Raw genomic sequence first — 26,155 nt, 5'->3', positions numbered from 1 at the left:
CTCAGTCCAGCTCCTGCTGAGACCGAGACTGCAATCATCTGTCTCAGAAACTCTCTCCTAGGGGCAGTAGCCCTGGAAACTGTAACTCTCCTTGAAGAAGAAAGACACTCGCTCCAAGCTTCCCAAATATTTATCACACCACCAGCCACCTTCTGGACACTTCCTTCCAGGGATAGGCTGAGGCATGATAAGTATTCGTACTGGTCCTCTGCATCTTTCTGCCCTATATTCTGGAAGCTTTTTCCAGAAACAGGTGCGAGACATCAAACACAAAGCTTAGGAAACCCTGAACAGACAAAAAAATCAATCACTGTTCCTACTATGAGCCAAAAACAACATTTACCTAGCAGCCTAGCAAAAGTACTACTTTTTTTGTAAGATCAGGGAAGGATTAGAACCTTTTGTCAGGTTTTTATTGCTGTCATGTCCCCACTGGGAAGCTGTAACCTATCTTTTTTTTTGGTGATCAAAACCACTGATAGAAAGTGGCTGGAAATGCAAAATGTCCTCAGAAGAGGTAAGGGGATATCCTAACCACTTCAGTCATGGAGGATTTGGCTGCCAAATGACCGGGCCGATTTTTGCGTTTCGGCCCTGCGTCGCTTTAACTAATTTCCCGGTCGTGCGATGTGGCTCCCAAACAAAATTGACGTCCTTTTTTTCCCACAAATAGAGCTTTCTTTTGGTTGTATTTGATCATCTCTGCAGTTTTAATTTTTTGTGCTATAAACAAAAATAGAGCGGCAATTTGAAAAAAAAAAAAACAATATTTTTTACTTTTTGCTATAATAAATATCCCCCCAAAAAAATCTAAAAAAATCGCAATAAGCGTGTATTGATTGGTTTGCATAAAAGTTATAGCGTCTACAAAATGGGGGATAGATTTATGGCATTTTTAATAATTTTTTTTTTTTTTACTAGTAATGGCGGTGATCAGTGATTTTTATCGTGACTGCGACATTATGGCGGACACATCGGACACCTTTGATGCTATTTTGGGACCATTCACATTTATACAGCGATCAGTGCTATAAAAATGCACTGATTACTGTATAAATGTGACTGGCAGGGAAGGGGTTAACCACTAGGGGGCTAGGAAGGGGTTAAGTGTGTCCTAGGGAGTGATTCTAACTGTGTGGGGGGGGCTTACTGTGAGACAACACTGATCGCCTTGTTTACACAGGCATCCCCCGTTCTGCCGCTCCATGTCCCATTGGATAGATTTACTTTTAAAATGACACTAAACGATATCCTTATTTTCCAGAAATAATCTACACACATCAACTCTCAAAGTATAATTCAAACCTTGAATGATACTTACCATTTATTTTAATATTCAACTCATCGCTTCTCTTTTTCACATTACTGTTTAAAGTTTTTGCTTCACAATAATATTTCCCAGAATCCTTCAGTTGAGCCATTTCAACTCCATATTGGTCAGATAAAGTGAAATTCTGAACAGTCCGTTGATCTCTGTAGAAAGCGAACTGAAGATCCGTCTGTCTGTGTGGGCTAAGACTCGTGTCACATGTCAGGGTCATGTGATCTCCTTCCAACACCCGGTTTGTCTTCACTTTTATTTCAGGAGCTGTGAATAGTTCTGTAAAAACACAAAGATCACACAATGGGACTCTATTATTTTACTAATCCACAATTTACCTTGATGGTCACTGAAAAGAAGAGTTTTATCAGATTGATCAACTATTCTCCACATGTTCAGCTCTATGCATGCTGTGATGGCAACAGATATGGTATAGTAACCACCCCACTCTGATGTCACTTCCAGTACATGTGCTCCAAGCAGGGGCGGATCCAGGGGGGGGGGGCAACAGGGCAATTGCCACCCCGAGAAATTAGCTCATTAGAAATGAGCTAATTTCTAGTTGCGGAATTTGCAGGCGCCAGAAAGTCTGAGCGGGTCCGCGGCTCCTCGAGTCCGTGTGCAAATGACAGAGCGGGCGGGTGACAGCGTGGGCTGCCAGGTGTGTGGGTGGGCGGCTCGTCAGCGAGTGAGAGTCAGAGATTGGGTGGTCAGCTGGCCAGCTCTGTGGTTGAGCGGGCGGCTGGCCAATCAACAAGCCAGTGGCCGGGGGGAGCAGACCATCATCTCTCACAGCCTCGCATCCCTGCAGTGACTTTCGCCCTCACTGTGCAGGCAGCAGAGAGATTACATCATCTCTCTGCTGCCTGACTCTGACAAGCAAAACACCACCTTAGCACGTGACAATCAGCAAGGTGTGGCAGGTGAGGTGGCAAGCGACAATCTGCATCTGGTGGCAGGCAAGTGGCATTTCGCAACTTGTGGCAGGTGACGTGGCAAGTGACAATCCGCAACATGTGGCAGGTGACGTGGCAAGTGACAATCTGCAACATGTGGCAGGTGACGTGGCAAGTGACAATCCGGAACATGTGGCAGGTGATGTGGCAAGTGACAATCCGCAACTTGTGGCAGGTGACGTGGCAAGTGACAATCCGGAACATGTGGCAGGTGATGTGGCAAGTGACAATCCGCAACTTGTGGCAGGTGACGTGGCAAGTGACAATCCGGAACATGTGGCAGGTGATGTGGCAAGTGACAATCCGCATCTGGTGGCAGGCAAGTGACATTCCGCAACACGTGGCAGGTGACATGGCAAGTGACAATGCAACATGTGGCAGGTGACGTAGCTAGTGACAATCCACAACGTGTGGCAAGTGACAATCCGCAACGTGTGGCAGGTGACGTGGCAAGTGACAAGTTGCATCTGGTGGCAGGTGGCGTGGCAAGTGACAAGTTGCATCTGGTGGCAGGTGGCGTGGCAAGTGACACACTCGGGGCCCCCACTGATTCTGCATTATGGGGAGTTGAACCATTTAATTTTAAATTACAATGTAATAATATAAATATTGCGCTTCAATCATCCTGAAACCATAACAACCAGAGCTTTTTTTCTCAGAAAATAGGTGCAGGAACTCAACCACGACCCTGTTCAGATTTCAAAAACAGTAAAAGGGTCTTAAAGGGGCATTAAATACCAGGATTGCATTACATACAGAGTGCAGAGTTCAGGGGGGTTACACACAGAGTGCAGAGCTGTCACTTGTAAATACAGTAACCAGACTTCTGTGTTTACAAGTGATTGTGGTGAGCAGGTACCAAAGGGTCTGAGCCAGAGGTGGTGGAACTGAGTTCCCCCAAGTTCCCCCAGAAAAAAAGCCCTGATAACAACTATAGAGCCGTGATCATTGAAGTGCTAACACTAGTCATTTCCCTGATAAATTGCCCCTCCCCAAAAAAAATTCTGGTAGTGCCCCTCCCGAGACTAGACGCTGGATCCGCCCCTGGCTCCAAGCTGGTCATAGAAGTCGGTCGGCCATCTTGCTTCTGGTATCTGTCTTTCCCTCTGCTGCTGATTGGCTAGTAAAGATCTAGGTTAGCCATGACAGCAAACCTACCACCATGTCTGTGTGAGATGATGAGCTTGTACTTTTCTGTGAGTGTTTTGAACCACATTTGTTTAATAGATACTAGTGGTACTGTGGTACTAGCGCCTCTCTTTCTATTTATAGCAGACATGGTGGACATGCTCCCCAGCACAGGGCTAGGCCACAATACAACAGAGACATGAATCACAACCGTTGTGTATAGGGCTGGGGAAATTAAAGATAATTCCTCGATCAATCTTTAATTTTTTTGATCGATCAAAATTCTTGACGTCACCGGACAGCCTGGACAGTGAGACTTACCCTGCTGGATGCGAGCAAACTGCACCCATTGGATTGAGGTACCTTTGCATCTGTGGAGCAGGAGGATGCATCAGGTTCCATCAGGGGAAGGGGGCAAAAATAACCATCGTTTTCCTGTCCTAAGCAGTTTTGTGCAGACAATTCTTTGTGTATCTGCAACATCTGTTCCGTGCGAAAGACTGTTCAGTTCTTCAGGGTATATTGTCAATAAAATGTGATCATGTCTGCTTCCAGAAAATGTAAACACTCTGGTATGTCTGTGTGACTGGCTAAAGTGATGCCTACTTACCTACTATAAAGTGACTGACAGTCAATATACTAGATATGTTTTATAATTAAAGTTAAACTAACTTTCTACGTTTTTCTTAGGCCTTGTACACACGACTGGATCTGTCCGATGAAAACGGTCCGCGGACCGTTTTCATCGGACATGTCCGCTGCCGGATTTTGGTCTGATGTGTGTACACACCATCAGACCATAATCCCCGCGGACAGCGAACGCGGTGATGTGGCCGCGACGATGACGCGGCGACGTGCGCGACCCTGGAAGGTCAATGCTTCCACGCATGCGTCGAATCACTTTGACACATGCGAGGGCTTTCGGCCGAGCGGACATGTCCGGCGAGTCGTACAGACGACCGAACATGTCCGACGGACAGGCTTCCAGCGGACATGTTTCTTAGCATGCTAAGAAACATTTGTCCGCTGGAAACCTGTCCGGTCGGCCGGAAAATTGTTCGGTCGGCCGTACAGACGACCGAACATGTCCACGGAAACTGGTCCGCGGACCAGTTTCAGCAGACATGTTCGGTCGTGTGTACGAGGCCTCAAAGTTTAATAAGAAAAAATGACTTACGTCAGTGCTACAGTTTGAATTTAAAACGTATTTGTGTGAACTGTGAAGTTAATTCATGGATTGTAGAAACTTACTAGTGTCGGGTGATTGTATATATAGGGCTAGATTCAGAAAGAATTTACGTTGGCGTATCTATTGATACGCCGCGAAAATTTAAAGCTGCGCCGGCGTATCTTCTTTCTGTATTCAGAAAGCAAGATACGCTGAAATTAGGCTAAGATCCGACTGGCGTAAGTCTCTTACGCCGTTGTATCTTAGTTGCATATTTACGCTGGCCGCTAGGTGGCGCTTCCGTCGATTTCAGAGTAGAATATGCAAATGAGCTGGATATACGCCGATTCAGAAACGTACGTGCGCCCGGCGGATTTTTTTACGTCGTTTGCGTAAGGCTTTTTCCGGCGTAACGTTACTCCTGCTATATGAGGCATAGCCAATGTTAAAGCGGAAGTAAACCCATCGATTTGATCGTTTCGAAAAACAGTTAACATTCCCGGCATGCCGGAAATGCTACCTGTCAGGCCTCGTACACACGGCCGAGGAACTCGACGTGCCAAACACGTCGAGTTCCTCGGCGAGTTCAGCCCTGAAGCCGCCGAGGAGCTTGGCGGGCCGAGTTCTCCCATAGAACAACGAGAAAATAGAGAACATGTTCTCTATTTTCTCGACGAGTTCCTCGGCGGCTCCATCGGGCCGAAAGTGTACACACGACAGAGTTTCTCGGCAGAATCCGGCTCTGACCGAGTTTCTCGCTGAATTCTGCCGAGAAACTCTGTCGTGTGTACGAGGCCTCACATTTGCTTGTGCTCTCAACCAAACTGTCAAACCATCCAATGGCTGGTTTCATAACTGATCACATGTGCAGCATCATGGCAGTTGTAGATTAAACAGAGGCCAAGATGGCAGCTTCCTTGGCTGAAAACGATAGGAGGGTTGACTTCCACTTTAAGTATGGACGTCGGGACAGCGTCGAATTTTGCGTTTTTTACATCGTTTGCGTAAGTCGTTAGCGAATAGGGCTTAGCGTAAATTACGTACACGTCGAAAGCATTGACTATTTGCGACGTGATTAGGAGCATGCGTACTGGGATACGTTCACGGACGGCGCATGCGCCATTCGTTAGAGACGTCATTTACGTGTGGTCATGTTTTATTTACATAAAACACGCCTACCTCTTCTCAATTTGAATTTGGCGCGCTTAAGCCGACAGATTTACGCTACGCCGCCATAACTTAGGGCGCTGGTTCTTTGTGAATCCAGCCCCAGCCTCACTAAGTTACGGCGGCGTAGCGTATCTGAGATACGCTACGCCCGCACAAACTTACGGCGGGCTATATGAATCTAGCCCATTGTATACCACATTTACCACTGACTAATGCAGAGTTGCAATGCAAGGAGATCAGGTAAAAGTAGTTGGATCTGTATGTGCGTTATAATTAATCAAAATTAGTCGATTAATCGATTAAAAAAAAAAAAATTGATTAATCGAACACGGAAATTTTAATCAGTAACAGCCCTAGTTGTGTATCATTACAAAGGAAGCAGAGCCTGACTATGCAATGAGCAAATATGGCTTTTCCCCCGTTCATCTTGTATATAATTACAAAATATGGAAAATCAAAATGGAGGTGAAGTGAGATCGCTAACCTGGAACACAAAGATGAGCCCAACCTGACATAAACTAGTTAGCGGAAGATCTTGCACATAACACACTGTGACACCCCCACCCAAATCCAATTAGAAGGACTTACCTCTGACAGAAATAGACGCTTCTCCTGAGTACTCATAACCTCCAGAAAGCTTGTTTGTACATTTATATTTACCAGATTTTCCAATATTTATGTTTGTAATACGGAATAGAGAATCAGGTCCCCAGTCTCTTATTATAGTGTTATCCTTGTAAAATATCGTGCTTCCTGCAGAATATCCGGGATAATGGTGACATCTCAGAGTCACATGGTCACCTTCATAAATGTAGAGAGGAGCCTGCAGGATCACATAGTCTGAAACATATCAATATATACAATTCACATTACAGGAAGGTCCAACAATGGTCTACCTCTTCTCACTATCTTCTCCCATCCGTCTGATTTGTCAATTATCAACCTGAGGGAACAGGTACCAAGACAGTAGACTAGAAACTATTGACCACTCTCCTGGTCTTTCCCTTAATGTTTGAGTAAAGCTGTCATTTATTTTAACCACTTGACCACTGGGCACGTAAACCCCCTTAATAACCAGACCAATTTTCAGCTTTCGGTGCTCTCACAATTTGAATGACAATTACTCAGTCATACAACACTGTACCCAAATGAAATTTTCGTCCTTTTTTTCACACAAATAGAGCTTTCTTTTGGTGGTATTTAATCACCGTTGGGTTTTTTATTTTTTGCGCTATAAGAGAAAAAAGACTGAAAATTCTGTAAAAAAAAATAATTTTTCTTTGTTTCTGTTATAAAATTTGGCAAATTTAGTATTTTTTCTTCATTCTTTTGCTTAAATGTGAAAGATGAAGTTACGCCGAGTAAATCGATACCCAACATGTCACCCTTCAAAATTGCACACGCTTGTGGAATGGCGCCAAACTTTGCTACTTAAAAATCCCCATAGACGACGTTGCAGGGTATTGTGGAGTATTGTGGGGTATTGCAGAGTATTGTGGGGTATTGTAGAGTATTGTGGGGTATTGTAGAGTATTGTGTGGTATTGCAGGGTATTGCGGGGTATTGTGGGGTATTGTGGGGTATTGCAGAGTATTGCGGGGTATTGAGGGGTATTGCGGAGTATTGCAGGGTATTGCGGGGTATTGCGGGGTATTGCGGAGTATTGCGGAGTATTGCGGGGTATTGCGGGGTATTGCGGGGCATTGCGGAGTATTGCGGGGCATTGCGGAGTATTGCAGGGCATTGCGGAGTATTGTGGGGCATTGCGGAGTATTGCGGGGCATTGCGGAGTATTTTGGGGCATTGCAGAGTATTTTGGGGCATTGCAGAGTATTTTGGGGCATTGCAGAGTATGGGGGCATAATTGCAGAGTATGGGGGCATAATTGCAGAGTATGGGGGCATAATTGCAGAGTATGGGGGCATTGCAGAGTATGGGGGCATTGCAGAGTATTGCACAGGGAGGGATGGCTGGATCTGTGACTGCATGTGTCACAGATCCAGCCCGCAGCAGCTGCTGCTGCATGCGCTCTCTCCCCTCTCCTCTCTCACACTGTACCGTTCGGTACATAGAGGAGAGGGAGGAACCGGCGTCATCACATGACGCCGGTTTCTTTACTAGTGATCGCTCCGTCATTGGACGGAGCGATCACGTGGTAAATCGCCGCTATCAGCGGCGATTTACCGTGATCCGTGATCAGCCGGGTCCGGAGGACCCGGCGGTCACGGAGACTCCCGTGTGCGCGCCCCACAGGGCGCGCGGGAGCGCGATTCTGGGAGGACGTACATTGACGCCCTCCCAGAGTTAAGCAACCGCCTTGTAGACGTATTTCGTCTATAGGGCGGTTGCTAACTGGTTAAATATTTCCCAACTGATACTTTATTTATTTAGAAATGGAGGTAAGGGTAGGGTGAGCAGACGTCATCGGTTTCCGGGGACAGTCCCCGGATTGAGGACAATGTCCCCGGGCCAAGTCTGTCCCCTTATTTGATTTGAACAGGGGCAGGAGTGATTCTGCATTTCTGGGTATTGGAGCCAATCATCGGCTCCGGCGGACTCGATGTCCATCGGTACCCACTGATCATTATGTACACAGGCAGAACGGTGGTCTGGCTATGTAAACAAGGCAGATTGCTGTTCTGTCAGGATGCAAAGCAGGTACAGGGATCTACGCCTTCCCTTAGTAAAAGCATCTCCCCCACAGTAAGAAAACACTTGTTAGGCACACATTTAACCGTTTGATTGCCCTAGATGTTATCCCCTTCCCAACCAGCGTCATTACTACAGTGACAGTGCATATTTTGATCACTGTATTGGTGTCACTGGTTCCCACAAAGTGTTACTTCGTGTCTGATTTGTCCGCCACAATATCGCAGTCCAGCTATGAGACGCTTACTAGTAAACAAAAAAAAATGTCCCCGGATTTAAATTTTAAAATCTGGTCACCTTAGGTAAGGGGTCACTTGTTGGGACTCCAGTAGACTAGCATTATAAGGCTGGCTTCTCGCAGTCTATAATATTGAAAGATTTTGAAATGGTTGCACCAACAACAGGTTATGCAGTCTGCACGTTGCCTAACAGTGGAGTGACACGTCCCTTTTCTTACTCCCAGCAAAGGTAAGGTTTAAATAAACTCTAACATTACATTTATCTTTCTTGCTCTCTTATGGTCTGTTAACCACTTAAGACCCGGACCAAAATGCAGCTAAAGGCCCAGGCCAGGTTTTGCGATTCGGCACTGCGTCGCTTTAACAGACAACTGCGCGGTCGTGCGACGTGGCTCCCAAACAAAATTGACGTCCTTTTTTTCCCATAAATAGAGCTTTCTTTTGGTGGTATTTGATCACCTCTGCGGTTTTTATTTTTTGCGCTATAAACAAAAATAGAGCGACAATTTTGAAAGAAATGCAATATTTTTTACTTTTTTCTATAATAAATATCCCCCAAAAGTATATATATATATATAAAAAAAAAAATGTTTCCTCAGTTTAGGCCGATACGTATTCTTCTACATATTTTTGGTAAAAAAAAATCACAATAAGCGTTTATCGGTTGGTTTGCGCAAAATTTCTAGCGTTTACAAAACAGGGGATAGTTTTATTGCATTTTTATTAATTATTTTTGTTTTACTACTAATGGCGGCGATCAGCGATTTTTTTGTGACTGCGACATTATGGCGGACACTTCGGACAATTTTGACACATTTTCGGGACCATTGTCATTTTCACAGCAAAAAATGCATTTAAATTGCATGGTTTATTGTGGAAATTACAGTTGCAGTTTGGGAGTTAACCACAGGGGGCGCTGTAGGAGTTAGTGTTCACTTAGTGTGTGTTTACAACTGTAGGAGGGTGTGGCTGTAGGTCTGACGTCATCGATTGTGTCTCCCTATGAAAAGCATGACACGATCGATGCAGCCGCCACAGTGAAGCAAGGGGAAGCTGTGTTTACATACGGCTCTTCCCGTTCTTCAGCTCCGGGGAGCGATTGCAAGGGGGCGGCTAGAAACGAATAGCCACGCCCCTTATCCCGGATCGCTCCCCGACGATTTCCGACCACCGCATGTACCGGGGGGGTCCCGATCTGACCCCCAAACCACAGAAAGGCGGGGACGTACATGTACGCCCATCTGCCTGTACGTGCCATTCTGTGGACGTACATATACATGCGGCAGTCATTAAGTGGTTAAATATACATTTAAAAGCATTTTGTTATATCTATTTTGAGCCACTGGGCGGAGTTAGTCCACGTATATGGGTGTGACCTTGTTGGGTGGGTGCTACTTGAGGCGTGGACATGTGGATACATATAGAGGCAACTGGGAGAGAAGATTCATTGACCGTCTACACTAAGGGAAAAAGGGTGCGCCCTTGAAACACGTCAGCAACTTGGGATATTGTCTGATCCCCTCAACTTTAGGTCCAGTTTGCAGGTGTCCAGAGATGTAGTCTGACCAATTGACAAGCCTCTTTTACATGCTCGTTTGTGAGTATAAACATTGCTTTTATGCTTTTAATCAAATAAATTACCATTGGTAATGCACAAGGTCGGTGTGCCCTCCTTCTTTCCTTTTTTTCCAGTTTCAAGAATAACCATTGTTCTGATGAGGGCTGCAAGACTATAGGCTTTGCCTAAATCCAAAGAGTTGGTCGCACCACCTCCCCCCCCCCTTTTTTTTATACTTAAAGCGGAGGTTCACCCATGGAGAACACATTTTCCCCTTAGATTCCTGCTCGTTTTGTCTAGGGGAATCGGCTAGTTGTTTTAAAATATGATCCGTACTTACCGTTTACGAGATGCATCTTCTCCGCCGCTTCCGGGTATGGGCTGCGGGACTGGGCGTTCCTTCTTGATTGACAGTCTTCCGAGAGGCTTCCGACGGTCGCATCCATCGCGTCACGACTTTCCGAAAGAAGCCGAACGTCGGTGCGCAGGCGCAGTATAGAGCCGCACCGACGTTCGGCTTCTTTCGGCTACTAGTGACGCGATGTATGCGACCGTCGGAAGCCTCTCGGAAGACTGTCAATTAAGAAGGAACGCCCGCTCTCGAAGACCCATACCCGGAAGCGATGGAGAAGATGCATCTCGAAAACAGGTAAGTACTGCTCATATTTTAAAACAACTAGCCGATTCCCCTAGACAAAACGAGCAGGAATCTAAGGGAAAAAGGGCAAAAAATAAATAAATGGGTGAACTCCCGCTTTAACAACCAAGTGCAGGAGATTATTACTGTTTTGCAGAATATTTACTTACCATTGCTGACCTCCAGTCTGACGGAGTCACTTCTTTCAGTATTGGAGCCTTTACACTGGTAATTCCCACTGTTACCTTTTACTGCATTTCCAATAACAAAGCTTTGTCCTGTGTGTATCTGGGTATTATCCTTGTACCAGGAGTAGATCACATCTCGTGACCTCACATTACAGGTCATTGTTAGAGACTCGGTTGTGAAGATCTTGTCCCAGTTTTGGTTGAAGGTCACCACGGGCTTCACTGCATATCCTACAAGATAGAACATTATACATGACAATTAATAAGAGACACTACAGAAAAAAAAGATACAATCAAAGATCTGTAAAACATTGTAGAATAGATGTACTCTGCAGCCAATCCTCTCATCTGTGATCTCCATGCTATAAATCTGTTTGGCCTGATGGGTGTGGACAGGTATAGACTAATACTCAATAGGCTCTCAAATTTATTTTTTCCTATAAAAAAAATAATAAAAGTATAAGGAATGAAAACGATGTGTATTATAATATGGTGGAAATTTGTGGTTTCTCATTTGTGGTAGATAGGAATAACTCCCAACCTTCTAAGATGGGAAGAATAAACTCCTTTAGCCCAGAATATTTGGACAAAGGACACGCCCCTTGCCACACCCCTGGTGATGCCAACCTTTACAAATGAAATTGCAATATATAGAATAATCATTTAAACCCTATAGGGCTTTTTTACTGATTTTTTTTCCATTATATTAGCACAATAAGCAGCCGTTGTCCACCAGGGTCCCTGCTTAGAATACTTGGGGTTCCATGAGCTGTGCCCCCATTTGGTAGTGCCTGCACAGCTCAGGGGCCAACACCACTTGGCAGAGCCTGCATCAAGACACCAATGATCTTTTTAGCTGTCTGCATGGGTGATATTCTGATCATCAATGTAAGGAGCGTTCATCCTACTGACTGCCAACGTAAGGGACATTCTTCTCACTGATCACCAATGTAAGGAACATTCTTCTCACTGATCACCAATGTAAGGGACATTCTTCTCACTGATCACCAATGTAAGGAGCATTCTTCTCACTGATCACCAACGTAAGGGACATTCTTCTCACTGATCACCAATGTAAGGAACATTCTTCTCACTGATCACCAATGTAAGGGACATTCTTCTCACTGATCACCAATGTAAGGAGCATTCTTCTCACTGATCACCAATGTAAGGAACATTCTTCCCACTGATCACCAATGTAAGGAACATTCTTCCCACTGATCACCAATGTAAGGAACATTCTTCCCACTGATCACCAATGTAAGGAACATTCTTCCCACTGATCACCAATGTAAGGAACATTCTTCCCACTGATCACCAATGTAAGGGACATTCTTCCCACTGATCACCAATGTAAGGAACATTCTTCTCACTGATCACCAATGTAAGGGACATTCTTCCCACTGATCACCAATGTAAGGAACATTCTTCCCACTGATCACCAATGTAAGGAACATTCTTCTCACTGATCACCAATGTAAGGAACATTCTTCCCACTGATCACCAATGTAAGGGACATTCTTCCCACTGATCACCAATGTAAGGAGCATTCTTCTCACTGATCACCAATGTAAGGGACATTCTTCTCACTGATCACCAATGTAAGGGACATTCTTCTCACTGATCACCAATGTAAGGGACATTCTTCCCACTGATCACCAATGTAAGGAACATTCTTCCCACTGATCACCAATGTAAGGGACATTCTTCCCACTGATCACCAATGTAAGGGACATTCTTCCCACTGATCACCAATGTAAGGAACATTCTTCTCACTGATCACCAATGTAAGGGACATTCTTCCCACTGATCACCAATGTAAGGAACATTCTTCTCACTGATCACCAATGTAAGGGACATTCTTCTCACTGATCACCAATGTAAGGAGCATTCTTCCCACTGATCACCAATGTAAGGAGCATTCTTCTCACTGATCACCTATGTAAGGAACATTCTTCTCACTGATCACCTATGTAAGGAACATTCTTCTCACTGATCACCAATGTAAGGAACATTCTTCCCACTGATCACCAATGTAAGGGACATTCTTCCCACTGGCGACCAATGTAAGGAACATTCTTCTCACTGATCACCAATGTAAGGAACATTCTTCTCACTGATCACCAATGTAAGGGACATTCTTCCCACTGATCACCAATGTAAGTAACATTCTTCTCACTGATCACCAATGTAAGGGACATTCTTCTCACTGATCACCAATGTAAGGAACATTCTTCTCACTGATCACCAATGTAAGGAACATTCTTCCCACTGATCACCAATGTAAGGAACATTCTTCCCACTGATCACCAATGTAAGGAACATTCTTCTCACTGATCACCAATGTAAGGGACATTCTTCCCACTGATCACCAATGTAAGGAACATTCTTCTCACTGATCACCAATGTAAGGGACATTCTTCTCACTGATCACCAATGTAAGGAACATTCTTCCCACTGATCACCAATGTAAGGAACATTCTTCCCACTGATCACCAATGTAAGGGACATTCTTCCCACTGATCACCAATGTAAGGGACATTCTTATCACTGATCACCAATGTAAGGGACATTCTTCTCACTGATCACCAATGTAAGGGACATTCTTCCCACTGATCATCAATGTAAGGAACATTCTTCTCACTGATCACCAATGTAAGGGACATTCTTCCCACTGATCACCAATGTAAGGAACATTCTTCCCACTGATCACCAATGTAAGGAACATTCTTCTCACTGATCACCAATGTAAGGGACATTCTTCTCACTGATCACCAATGTAAGGGACATTCTTCTCACTGATCACCAATGTAAGGGACATTCTTCTCACTGATCACCAATGTAAGGAACATTCTTCCCACTGATCACCAATGTAAGGATCGTGCTTTCCACTGACCAATGATGAATTGGTTTAGGCATGGGTGCCTTGAGACCTAAAAATTTTGAGGGGTTTCTCTGGGGAAAAAAAGATAGAGAAAGGCTGATCTCAAGGATGGTTGAAAGGTTTAGTGCAAAAGGAACAGCGAGGGACAGAGCAAAAGAGAGGGACATTTGAGGAGGAAAGAGAACCAGAGGGATTTGGTTACAAAAGCTGGACAGTCCCTCCAAATGAGAGATCACTGAGAACTAGGGATAGGAAAAATGATTCCAGTAAATCATGTCTACTTACCTGTTTTCCACACAATCAGCACTGTAAAAGAGACATAATTATTTTAGTAAAAAAAAAAAAAAAAGGCATTACACTATCTAACTATATATAATTAATTAAATGAATAATATGGGTTGTTTCTTTCACAGTGGATAGTAAAGTGTCTGGTCCTCATTTTTAAAATAAAAATATGTATTAACTTTTTCTTCAACTATTTCTGCCACAAACATGAACGTAGTGACGTAATTGACGTACTACGTGGTTTTTCTGCTCTTTTCTGCTCTTTACCGCCACCCTTTGGTCAACTTCTGCTATTGTTGGTTGATTTTATCATTGGTTCTGGGCATGCGTGTTTGTACTTTGGACTAAAGTCCGATGGATTTCTGTACACACGATAGGACTTTGCACCTTAGGACTTTTGTTGCCGAAAAGTTTGTCCGTTTGCGGAGCGAACTTTTGTCCGATGGAGCATACACACGCTCATAATTTTTTGAAAACCTGCTCATTTTGAAGTTTGTTGTTAAAAAGTCAGATCGTGTGTATGGGGCTTAACTCTTATGCGTACACGCGACCGTTATTCATGCCATGGAAAAAAAACAAAGTTTTTCTCTATGTGATTCCTCTCAAGCCTGCCTTGCATACACATGATCGTGATAAAAAATGCTCAAGCAAAGCGCGGTGACGTACGACGGCACTATAAAGGGGAAGTTCCATTCGAATGGCGCCACCCTTTGGGCTGATTATGCTAATTTCCCGTCTCATAACTTTCTTCTGAGCATGCACGTTTTTTTCCCCGTTGTTAACTACTTCCAGACCTGCCGCCGGCAGGTTGGCTCCCCTGCGCGAGAGCCCATACAATAACGTCGGCTCTCTCTGCGACCACTAGGGGTGCGTGTGAGCGCCCCCCACTCGTCCGTGACTCCCGTGCGGGTGCCTGGCGGGCGCGATCGCCGCCAGGCACCCGCGATTGCTCGTTACAGAGCGGGGACCGGGAGCTGTGTGTGTAAACACACAGCTCCCGGTCCTGTCAGGGGGAGAACTGCCTGACCGTCTGTTCATACAATGTAATGAACAGCGATCTGTCATTTCCCCTAGTGAGGCCACCCCCCCCTACAGTTAGAACACACCCAGGGAACATACTTAACCCCTTCCCCGCCCCCTAGTGTTAACCCCTTCACTGCCAGTGGCATTTTTATAGTAATCCAATGCATTTTTATAGCACTGATCGCTATAAAAATGACAATGGTCCCAAAAATGTGTCAAAAGTGTCCGAAGTGTCCGCCATAATGTCGCAGTACTGAATAAAAAACACTGATCAACGCCATTACTAGTAAAAAAAAAATATTAAATAAAAATGCCATAGAACTATCCCCTATTTTGTTAAACATATAATTTTTGCGCAAACCAAACAATAAACGTTTATTGCGATTTTTTTTTTACGAAAAATATGTAGAAGAATACGTATCAGCCTAAACTGAGGAAAAAAAAAATTAATTTATTTTTGGGGGATATTTATTATGGTAAAAAGTAAAAAATATTATTTTTTTTCAAAATTGTCGCTCTATTTTTGTTTATAGCGCAAAAAATAAAAACCGCAGAGGTGATCAAATACCACCAAAAGAAAGCTCTATTTGTGGGAAAAAGAGGACGCCAATTTTGTTTGGGAGCCACGTCGCACGACCGCGCAATTGTCAGTTAAAGCGATGCAGTGCCGAATCGGAAAAAGTGCTCTGGTCTTTGACCAGCAATATGGTCCGGGGGTTAAGTGGTTAAAGCGTACACACAACCGTTTTTCACGACGAGAAAAACGACGAAGTGAAAAACGACAAGAAAAAATAGAGCAGGTTCTAAATTTTCAATGGCCATTTTTCTTGTCGAGAAAAATGCTCTGGAGCCTACACACAACCGTTTTTAACAACCAATTAAAAAAATTGCATTTTTTTCGTCATGAAAAACAGTCGTGTGTATGCGGCATTACTCGTGCAGGAATGAAAAACCTTGTTATAAAAGTGTTTCACTCACACTTCTGCCTTTGCATGGTTGATGTGGCAGCATTGTCACCCTCTATGAACGCCCCCATATAGAGCTACAAATAGATGTGTCATTATCACTACATATTGCCATACACTGGCATGTTCGGCCACAAGAAGTGTTAGTATAATGTGTTATAAAGACATGCATGGCTTTCAGAGAAGTTTCCATCATGGAGGGACAGAGAGGACAACCATTCTTACGAAAAATTAAGGAGGCCATCTACATCAAAGTGGAACAACCACCCTAAATAGGGCTGAGGGCCTTTTACACCACCTGTCTTCCATATGTAAGGCCACTTTGCCATCTCTACCCTGCATTTTGACAATAATCACACCTTCAGCCATGTCATTTGTAGGAATAATACCTATGAAACCTTTTTTGCACCAAGGATGGGGTTATGTAACTAGAACAAGGGGGTTCCACAATTTTCACACCCCGCATCATGTTCTTGGACATTCCATGGTGATTGTATGAAGGTGTCTGTTCTCCATTTGTGGATATAAATGTTGGGTTATCTTCCTGACACTAAGGCCTCGTACACACGACCGAACATATCTGCTGAAACTGGTCCACTGACCAGTTTCAGCAGACATGTTCGGTCGTGTGTATGGCCGACCGGACAAATGTCCGGCGGATCGGACAGGTTTCCAGCGGACAAATGTTTCTTAGCATGCTAAGAAACATGTCCGCTGGAAGCCTGTCCATCGGACATGTTCGGTCGTCTGTACAGACTCACCGGACATGTCCGATCGGCCGCCATCCCTCGCATGCGTCGAAGTGATTCGACGCAAGCGTGGAAGCATTGACCTTCCAGGGTCGTGCACGTCGCCGCGTCATCGTCGCGGTCACCCCACAGCGCTGTCTGTCCGCACGGATTTCGGTTTGATGGTGTGTACAACCATCAGACCGAAATCTCCGAGCGGACATGTCTGCTGAAAACGGTCCGACGGACCGTTTATAGCGGACAGTCCGCTCGTCTGTACAGGGCCTTAGTGAAGAACAGAAGACGTGCCTTTGAGAAGCTATGGAACATCTGACAGAACAAGTCCAGTTGAATGTGACCATCTCCCACACTTTTACTTGTAGGTATTAAGTCCTCATGCACATCAAGCATTTATCCCTGGTGCATTAGGCTTCGTTGTTTAGGTGCAGGTGGAAGGCACAGGTGCACCGTCCAGCCCCACTGGCAGCAACCTAGAAATCTCTATGGCCCCGTACACACGACCGGATCTGTCCGCTGGGATTTATCCGCGGATCAGTTCCAGCAGATAGATCCGGTCGTGTGTAGGGCCTAGCGGACATTTTCCAGCGGACATTTGTCCAGCCGACGGTTTTCCAGCGGATAAAAATTTCTTAGCATGCTAAGAAATCTATCCGCTGGAAACCTGTCCTTCGGACTTATCCGGTCGTCTGTACAGACCGGAAGTCCATCCGATCCCCATCCCTTGCATGCGTCGAAATGATTCGACGCATGCGTGGAAGTATTTACCTTCCAGGGTCGTGCACGTAGCCGCGTCATCGTCGCGGCGACGGCGCGGACACGTCACTGCGGATGTTTTCCGCGGGGATTTTGATCTGATGGTGTGTACAGCCATCAGATCAAAATCCGCCAGCGGACATATGCGATGGAAACGGTCCGGCGGACCGTTTTCATCGGATATCCCCTCGTGTGTACAAGGCCTATAGGAGACTGACAGCTGCTATGGCTGAATGGTGCACCAAGCAGTTCTAATGTTTAGGGCAGTATATGCAAGGGATGAATGCCAGGAATGTAAGCTGTGTTCTAAATATTGGTCCTTGGGTGCATACTGCCCTAAAGGTTAGTGTGTCTTCATGTATAGTTCAGCCGCAGCAAATGTCAGCCTATCGTAAGATTTTCTAGGCCTTCGACAATGGGGCTGGACTATGCACCTGTGATTTCTGCTGGCAACGACATGCCAGAGCCTCATGCATCAAGGCTAAATGGCCAGTGTGCCTGAGGCCTTGGGATGAAAATAGCAAATTTCCATTTAACGCCTTCAGTTTTGATGCAGAGCAAAGATAAAACAAGAAATCCTGGACAGTAATCAATATCCAATGTGTGAAAGTGCAAAATATCCACTTCAGAGTAGTGCTGTGATCACAACTTCATAGTAGATTGCATTAATCATCACATAACAAATCTTTCATAATAAAGTGCATATACATTATATTAAAAGTCCTCATAAAAAAAGTCAACATAATAGTGCATGAAAAAAAGTGCATCAGTCTTTCACGTAAACTTTCTCCACCATACACCACTTGTGCTTGTGAAGTCCCTCACCCACAAGACAGACACTTATCAAAATTCTATGCTGCCCACTCTCATGGTTGGTATAGCTCGCTTTATATGTAATTACACCACTGCTCCCGACATGTAAAACCACCACATTACTCCTCCATCCGGCTCATAAAGCATCATGAATGTGACGGGAGTCACTTTTGTCTCTAACCTCTATCGTGGTGAGGAATTGATCTAGTCTACATTCTCCAAGATTGCAGCAAGTATTATCTTGCTAAAGCCTGATTTGACCTTCTTTTCATTAACCTCTTCCCATCCGCCCCTCGTCTTTTTACGGTCACATGGTGGCTCTCAAATGCCAGGAGGCCGTCAATATACGGCCTCCGGCCTTCCGCCCCCGCATCACTCAGGTGCCGATGCACGTGCCTGGCGGCCGCGATGTCCACCATACACTCGCGATAGGCAATCACAGAGACAGGGATGTGGATCTGAGTGTGTAAACAAAGAGATCCACGTCCTGTCAGGGAGAGAGGAGACTGATGGTGAGTCCCTTGTACATAGGGACAACCATTGGTCACCTCCCCCAGTCAGTCCCCTCCCCCCACAGTAAGAATCACTCCCAGGGTACACATTTAACCCCTTCCTCGCCCCCTAGTGTTAACCCCTTCCCTGCCAGTCACATTTATACAGTAATCAATGCATTTTTATAGCACTGTTCGCTGTATAAATGTGAATGGTCCCAAAAATGTGTCAAAAGTGTCCGATGTGTCCGCAGCAATATCGCAGTCCTGACAAAAATCGTAGATTGCCGCCATTACTAGTAAAAAAAATAATAATAAAAAATAATGTCATAATTCAATCCCCTATTCTGTAGGTGCTATAACGTTTGCGCAAACCAATCACTATACGCTTATTGCGATTTTTTTTTACCAAAAATATGTAGAAGAATACGTATCAGCCTAAACTGAGAAAAAAATAGTTAAAAAAAAAAAAATTGGATATTTATTATAGCAAAAAGTTAAAAATTGTGGCCGGGATTCAGAGAGATTGGCGCATCTTTAGATAGGCGTAGCGCATCTCATATGCGCTACGCCGACGTAACATTGAGAGGCAAGCTGAGTATTCACAAAGCACTTGCTCCCATATTTACGCCGGCGTAACGTAAATGGGCCGGTGTAAGCCGGCATAATTCAAAGTAGCAAGGCAGTGGGCTTGTTGTATTATAATGAAGCGTGACCCCATGTAAATGCATTGCCGAACGAACGGCGCTTGCTCAGAATCACGTCGAATTTACTCCCTAAGATACGCCGGGTCCATTCAAGCGACGTGAACATAACCTACGCCCAGCCCCATTCACGTACGACTTACGTAAACGACGTAAAATACGATGACTGTTCCGACGTTTCCGACGTGCATACCTTAACATGCTTTATGAGGGGTAAACTTACGCCGGACGTACGCCTTACGTAAACGGCATAGCTTACTGCGACGGGCACAAGTACGTTCGTGAATCGGCGTATCTAGCTTCTTTACATATTCGACGCGTAAATCAACGGAAGCGCCCCTAGCGGCCAGTGTAAATATGCACCCAAGATACGACGGTGTAGGAGACTTACGTTGGTCGTATCCAGCCAAAATTCAGGCGCATCTGCTTTCCTGAATAAACGTATAGATACGCCGTCGTGAGTCAAAATGTGCGCCGTCGTATCTGGAGATACGTCGTCGTAAGTCCTTTCTGAATCCCGGCCAGTGTTTTTTTTTTCAAAATTGTCGCTCTATTTTTGTTTATAGCGCAAAAAATAAAAACCGCAGAGGTGATCAAATACCACCAAAAGAAAGCTCTATTTGTGGGAAAAAGGACGTCAAATTTGTTTGGGAGCCACGTTGCACGTCTGCGCAATTGTCAGTTAAAGCGACGCAATGCTGAAAGCTGAAATTTCACCTGGGCAAGAAGGGGGTATATGTGCCCAGTAAGCAAGTGGTTAAAAAGGTCAACACCATCTGGTAAGCAGACGCCCATTTATTGAGCACTTTGGGTGACAGCCTAGTCGGTGAAGGTGTTTTATTCATCCTCAACATTGGAAGATTTTTCAATAGTGTTTATCACATTGGACTTTCGTCAATATTTGTGGCACTGTGTTTGATTATACAGCGCAATTGTCACGGGATATATTATTCACTATTGCTATCACTTTTGCAGGTTTTGTTACACTCATGTATGCATAATCATCCGCTTTTGTGATTGTGATTTTTTTAGCAGGTTTTATTATTTGTTTTTCTGCATGGTATATCACAGACAACTTCAGGTTATTACCACTACCTTTGATTGTTAGGCTGGCACATTTGTTATATAGTAACAAGTATTCACTGAGGTATTGTTTGGTTTCTAATCACCATTAGCACCTATCCACCATTCAATTAATCACATTAGCGCCCCCTACCTTCCCATTTCTATGAGGTTCTTATGTTTATTATCACAGCGCTACTACTAGTGGTTATTTTGCGCTTTCACACATTGACATGTCAAATTGGATGTCTAAGGCTGCATTCACACCTGAGCATTTTGTCGCCTGAAGCCTGAAGCTAGAAAACGCTAGAGGGGAAAAAATACATTATTCTCAATGGAGATGGTTCACATCTCCACTCCAAAACGCCTGAAGCTGAACGCCTGAAGCTCAAACAAGTTCTGGACCCTTTTTTGTTGTGCGAATCGGGCGGATTTGGGCGTTTTTGAACGTTTGTATTCCCATAGAAACTAATGGAAACGCTCGCTTCAAGCGTCTAGCGCCACAACAAGCGTTTCTACTGGCGTTTTGTCGCTTTAATCTGTTCTGTGAAATAGAACATTCACCCAGGAAGAAGATAAAAAAAATCTACAAACATAGCAACAAATGATGAAAGAGATGAGCATTTTTCAACGCTTTATGCAAACGCGCGAATACGTGTGAATACGCGCAAAAAAAACAACGTGCCACAAAATGCCGGGAAAAACGACCGAAAACGTTACGCTCAGGTGTGAATGCGGCCTAAACGGCCCGATGTGAACGGGGCTGATGGGGAGATTTACTAAAGCTGGAGCACTCCGAATCTGGTGCAGCTGTGCATGGCAGCCAATCAGCTTCTCACTTCAGATTGTTCAATTAAGCTTTAACCACTTCCCGACCTCCGCATGTAAATGTACGTCCACAATATGGCACGTACAGGCACATGGGCGTTAATGTACGTCCTTGCCTATTAGCGGGTGGGGGGTCCAATCGGGACCCCCCCCCCCCGCTACATGCGGCGGTCGGGTTCGCTCGGGGAGCGATCCGGGACCACGGCCCGGCTATTTGTTTATAGCCGCTCCGTCGCGATCGCTCCCCGGAGCTGAAGAACGGGGAGAGCCGTATGTAAACACATACGCTGTGGCGGCGTATCGATCGTGTCATCCCCTTTATAGGGGAGACACAATCGATGACGTCAGTCCTACAGCCACACCCCCCTACAGTTGTAAACACACACTAGGTGAACCCTAACTCCTACAGCGCCACCTGTGGTTAACTCCCAAACTGCAACTGTCATTTTCACAATAAAGAATGCAATTTAAATGCATTTTTTGCTGTGAAAATGACAATGGTCCCAAAAATGTGTCAAAATTGTCCGAAGTGTCCGCCATAATGTCGCAGTCACGAAAAAAATTGCTGATCGCCGCCATTAGTAGTAAAAAAAAAAAAATTAATAAAAATGCAATAAAACTATCCCCTATTTTGTAAACGCTATAAATTTTGCGCAAACCAATCGATAAACGCTTATTGCGATTTTTTTTACTAAAAATAGGTCGAAGAATACGTATCGGCCTAAACTGAGGGAAAAAAATGTTTTTATATATGTTTTTGGGGGATATTTATTATAGCAAAAAGTAAAAAATATTGCATTTTTTTCAAAATTGTCGCTCTATTTTTGTTTATAGCGCAAAAACTAAAAACCGCAGATGTGATCAAATACCACCAAAAGAAAGCTCTATTTGTGGTGAAAAAAGGACGCCAATTTTGTTTGGGAGCCACATCGCACGACCGCGCAATTGTCTGTTAAAGCGACGCAGTCCCGAACTGTAAAAACACCTTGGGTCTTTAGGCTGCATATTGGTCCGGGGCTTAAGTGGTTAACAATGAAACCTGGAAGCTGATTTGCTTCTATGCAGAACTGTACCAGATTTTGCACTTTTTAGTTTTAGTAAATCAACTCCTAAGTGACTAGAGGCTGCAGGAGATCAGCAGCACTGAGCAACAAAATATATATATAAAAAAAAAAAACATTTATTTAAAAAAAATCTTAAAAAAATTATAATACGCGGTGCTTTAGCAAACTAAATGCCATTCATGTACTATAAATGTAAAATATAACCCCGTAACCAGTATATTTTTTTCTTTTACTAACTTGGTACAGACAGAACAATGGATTGATAGCAATAATATTTTTGGCCCCCAAAAATTAGGTATGTACGTTATGCTACAACACGAGAAAGCGGTATACATTTAAATGAACTGTACTTACAGACCAACAACACGAATAATTCCCAGCGCATGTTGACAGAAAAATGTGCAAGAAGATTTTTAGTCATTTACTGTAACTAATTGTAATATGTTATATGTGTACTTTAAAGGAAGGAAGAAGGAGGGGATGTCAAATGCTTCCTGAAACTGCTATGGGGAAGTATGAAATTTTTTATAAAATATGCAGCCTTATTATTTTTTTAAATGTACGTTTTACGATTTAATAAATTAATTACATGAACATATAAAAAAATAAAAAAAAGCTTTAATTTTCAACAAAGTCCCATTACTCTTTCCATATTTTTATATTATTTTATAATATTTTTTAAAGTTTCAGTTGTTCTGACTGTTCGATTTTTATTATAATGGCATGTAAACCAAGTAACACGAACAATTAGTATTGCCTTACCTAGTGACTGAGCACTAATTACATGGAGGCACCAAATCTACCACAAGAAAGCTAATATTTATATATATATAGATAGATATATATCTATCTATAGAAACATATATATATATATATATATATATATATATATATATATATATATATATATATATATATATATATATATATATATATTTATATATATGGAAAAGTGTAATACCTAAAGGAAAAGACCTCTACATGCTTTGTAAGTAGGAAAACCTGCAAAATCGGTAGTGTATCAAATACTTGTTCTCCCAATTGTATATATATATATGTGCAACAACCTCCTAGACAGCCTGTTAGGCAAATTAAGTTTGGGCTTCTACTGTAACTACAGGAGCTGGGATTGCTTACTCTGGTCTGTGTGGAGCTCCACAGGCTGAGTTTGATTACCTCCCCCTGTCTCTAGAAGAGGCTTCTGGAAATTAGGGCGAGAGGTTTCAGATGCCTGAATATTTAGTAGGACCTATCCAATCCCTGGGGAGGTGTGCCCAGATGGTGGATGGTTACCTATGTAGCGCCTGGTTACTTAAAAGCTACCGGTGCTAGTCAAATTTAGAGAGGGATTAGAGTGTTAACTGACTGTGATCCAGTCATTATGTTTGAAACTGGTCTCTGTCTCAGCTTGGCTATGCTGTGGGCTGTCTATTGTTACTGGGGTGTAGTTCCTACCCCAGGGCGACGGATGGCAGTAGTGGAGTCGAGGTTTGGGTGCTCTTCCCCAGCAGCCAATCAGGAGGGTTGATTTCAGTAGTAGTAGTAGTATTCACATAGGCATTAGTAGACTAGGACAGCCTATAGGTGCATAGCTGGAGACCATGCAAATATAATGTGCTACTGATAGGTAGCTGAAACATTCCATGTTTCATGGCTGGGGACCATGGAAAGTTTCAACACAAGTAAAGAAGTCCATAGTCCATAGATGCAACCTCCAACAGGGGAGTAGTCCAGCATCCAGCCCAGGAGTGCTCTAAGGGCAAGCAGACCCCTGGAGCTCATAGTTTTATTCCCACTCAAGGGCAGGGTTGCTAACTATCAGTAAATTCACAGACACTTTGTAAAAACTATGATTTTCACATCTGTCCATAAATGTACGTTACGGACATGCAGTCTGCATGACAACAGACATTCACTGACAGATGTAAAAGTCACAAATTTTACAAGCTGTCTTCGAGTTGCCTGCAGCTGTTGAAGTCCCAGAAGGTCGGAGAGGCATGGAATCATCCTGTAAAGGTGGAGTGGAGTCACGGCCTTGCAGGGATGAACTGGCCATTGGGACTACAGGGAGTTTCCCGGTGGGCCGATGGCTCAGTGGGCCGGCTTCAGTGACAGTGGAATTCCGCCCCCCTCCGCTCCTCTGTCTCTCCCTCCCCGCAGCGCTCACCTGGGGGGAATAAAGAAGTAGGGGGAGGACCAGAGGAGCATGGGGGGAGGGGACAGACAGCTAATTCAACAGCTATGGCCTGGGAGTTTCTCACTTCTGCTTAATCTTGTCCCATAAGGGGGGGCACCGAACTGATTCTTTGCCCCGGGTGAAATAATGTCTAGCTTCCCCACTGGTACTGCCTATAAGAGTACCAGCCGTTCTACTGTAATAAAGTAGAACGGCTAGTGGCTAGTGAAGAGGGAGAGGGGGCTTGGGTGGCCGGGGGGGTGCGGGAGTTGTCCGGCCGCCATGGGAGAGACCTGTCAAAGTGGGCCAGTCTAAATGAAGTCCAGGGCCAAATTTCTGTCCCAGTCCAGCCCTGCGGCCTTGTGACTCCCCCGCGAACAGAGTGGACATTGGAGGAGAAGATACTGCTGTGACCTGTGAGTACTGACCAGCAGGAAACAGATAAAGTCCCTTAGGTGCCGGCCAACTCTAAGTCCCTTGCCATCTTAGTTCAGAAGGAGCCAGTGTCAGAGGTAGGTGTGCCTTCAGGTGAGCTGGACAGAGAGAGCGATGGGGGTTCCCCCAGACTACAGGCTGAGTTTGGATCCCTAGAAAGACTGGCGGTGTGGTCATCCTCAGGTGAAAGCTCAGAAGAGGAGTGGGGGAACTGGAGAATCTCAAATCCAAGAGGCCCAGTCTGAGAGTGGAGATGGGCCAGAGTCAGTAGTGGGGTCTGAAGAAGCCACAGGAACCCAGACCAGCAGCAGGCAGCTTTTCTTTAACAGACCCTCCACCACCCAGACCAGAGCACCGGCCTACTGTCAGTGGGATGTGAGGTCCCAAAACGCATGTGTTCTGCCAGGGAAAGGAAGACCAAAGGAATTGCCAAGGTTTTCCCAGTTCTAGCGGGAAGTGCAGAGTAGGGCGGCTTTGGAATGGGGTCTAGATTATTCCTATGTCCCTCCCCAGATCATGGACATTGTGGAGAACTCCCGGGAAGAGTAGGAGAACGACAAGATTTGGCATTTCTTGCAAACCCCCAAGCCTTTGCGGGTGCCAGAGAGTGAGATCTAGGTATGCTTCAATGACATTTAGAGTGAGTGGCAGCTGGGAAAAGCCATTTACAAGGACCGGGTGCTCATTGCCAAGGCAGGACGGCCTACAAAGTGCCACTTGGTCTCCATTCTGGAGGAAGGCGGAAAGCCGGAAGAGGTTGGCTGATCCCCATTTCTATGCCCAGGAGTCTGTAAGGAGTGACAGTTGGCATGGAGACCATACGCACAAACTGCTGGGGAGGAGCAGAATGTGTTTTTGTTTCCTCCTGATTTTCCTGCAGGATCAGACCGGCCTGCCACCCTGGATGTA

At 44.6% G+C, this 26,155-nt stretch overlaps 1 protein-coding gene across 1 annotated transcript in view; it reads right to left on the bottom strand.

The window, feature by feature from the left end:
- LOC120920646 (high affinity immunoglobulin gamma Fc receptor I-like) overlaps positions 1–23,038 on the bottom strand; it is a 34,638-nt gene extending 11,600 nt beyond the window's left edge. The window contains exons 1-5 of the mRNA XM_040332841.1: positions 22,990–23,038; positions 14,184–14,204; positions 10,997–11,245; positions 6,332–6,583; positions 1,322–1,600 (exon numbers count right to left, since the gene is read on the bottom strand). Of these exons, the coding sequence (XP_040188775.1) occupies positions 1,322–1,600; positions 6,332–6,583; positions 10,997–11,245; positions 14,184–14,204; positions 22,990–23,020 (832 nt within the window). The 5' untranslated portion in view covers positions 23,021–23,038. The remainder of the gene's footprint in view (positions 1–1,321; positions 1,601–6,331; positions 6,584–10,996; positions 11,246–14,183; positions 14,205–22,989) is intronic.
- Between the last annotated feature and the right edge of the window lie 3,117 nt (positions 23,039–26,155).

Source organism: Rana temporaria, chromosome 13 (assembly GCF_905171775.1).
Source record: "Rana temporaria chromosome 13, aRanTem1.1, whole genome shotgun sequence".
NCBI lineage: Eukaryota > Metazoa > Chordata > Amphibia > Anura > Ranidae > Rana > Rana temporaria.
The sequence above is the reverse complement of the archived record's forward strand: the minus strand, read 5'-3'. Positions and strand labels throughout refer to the sequence as shown.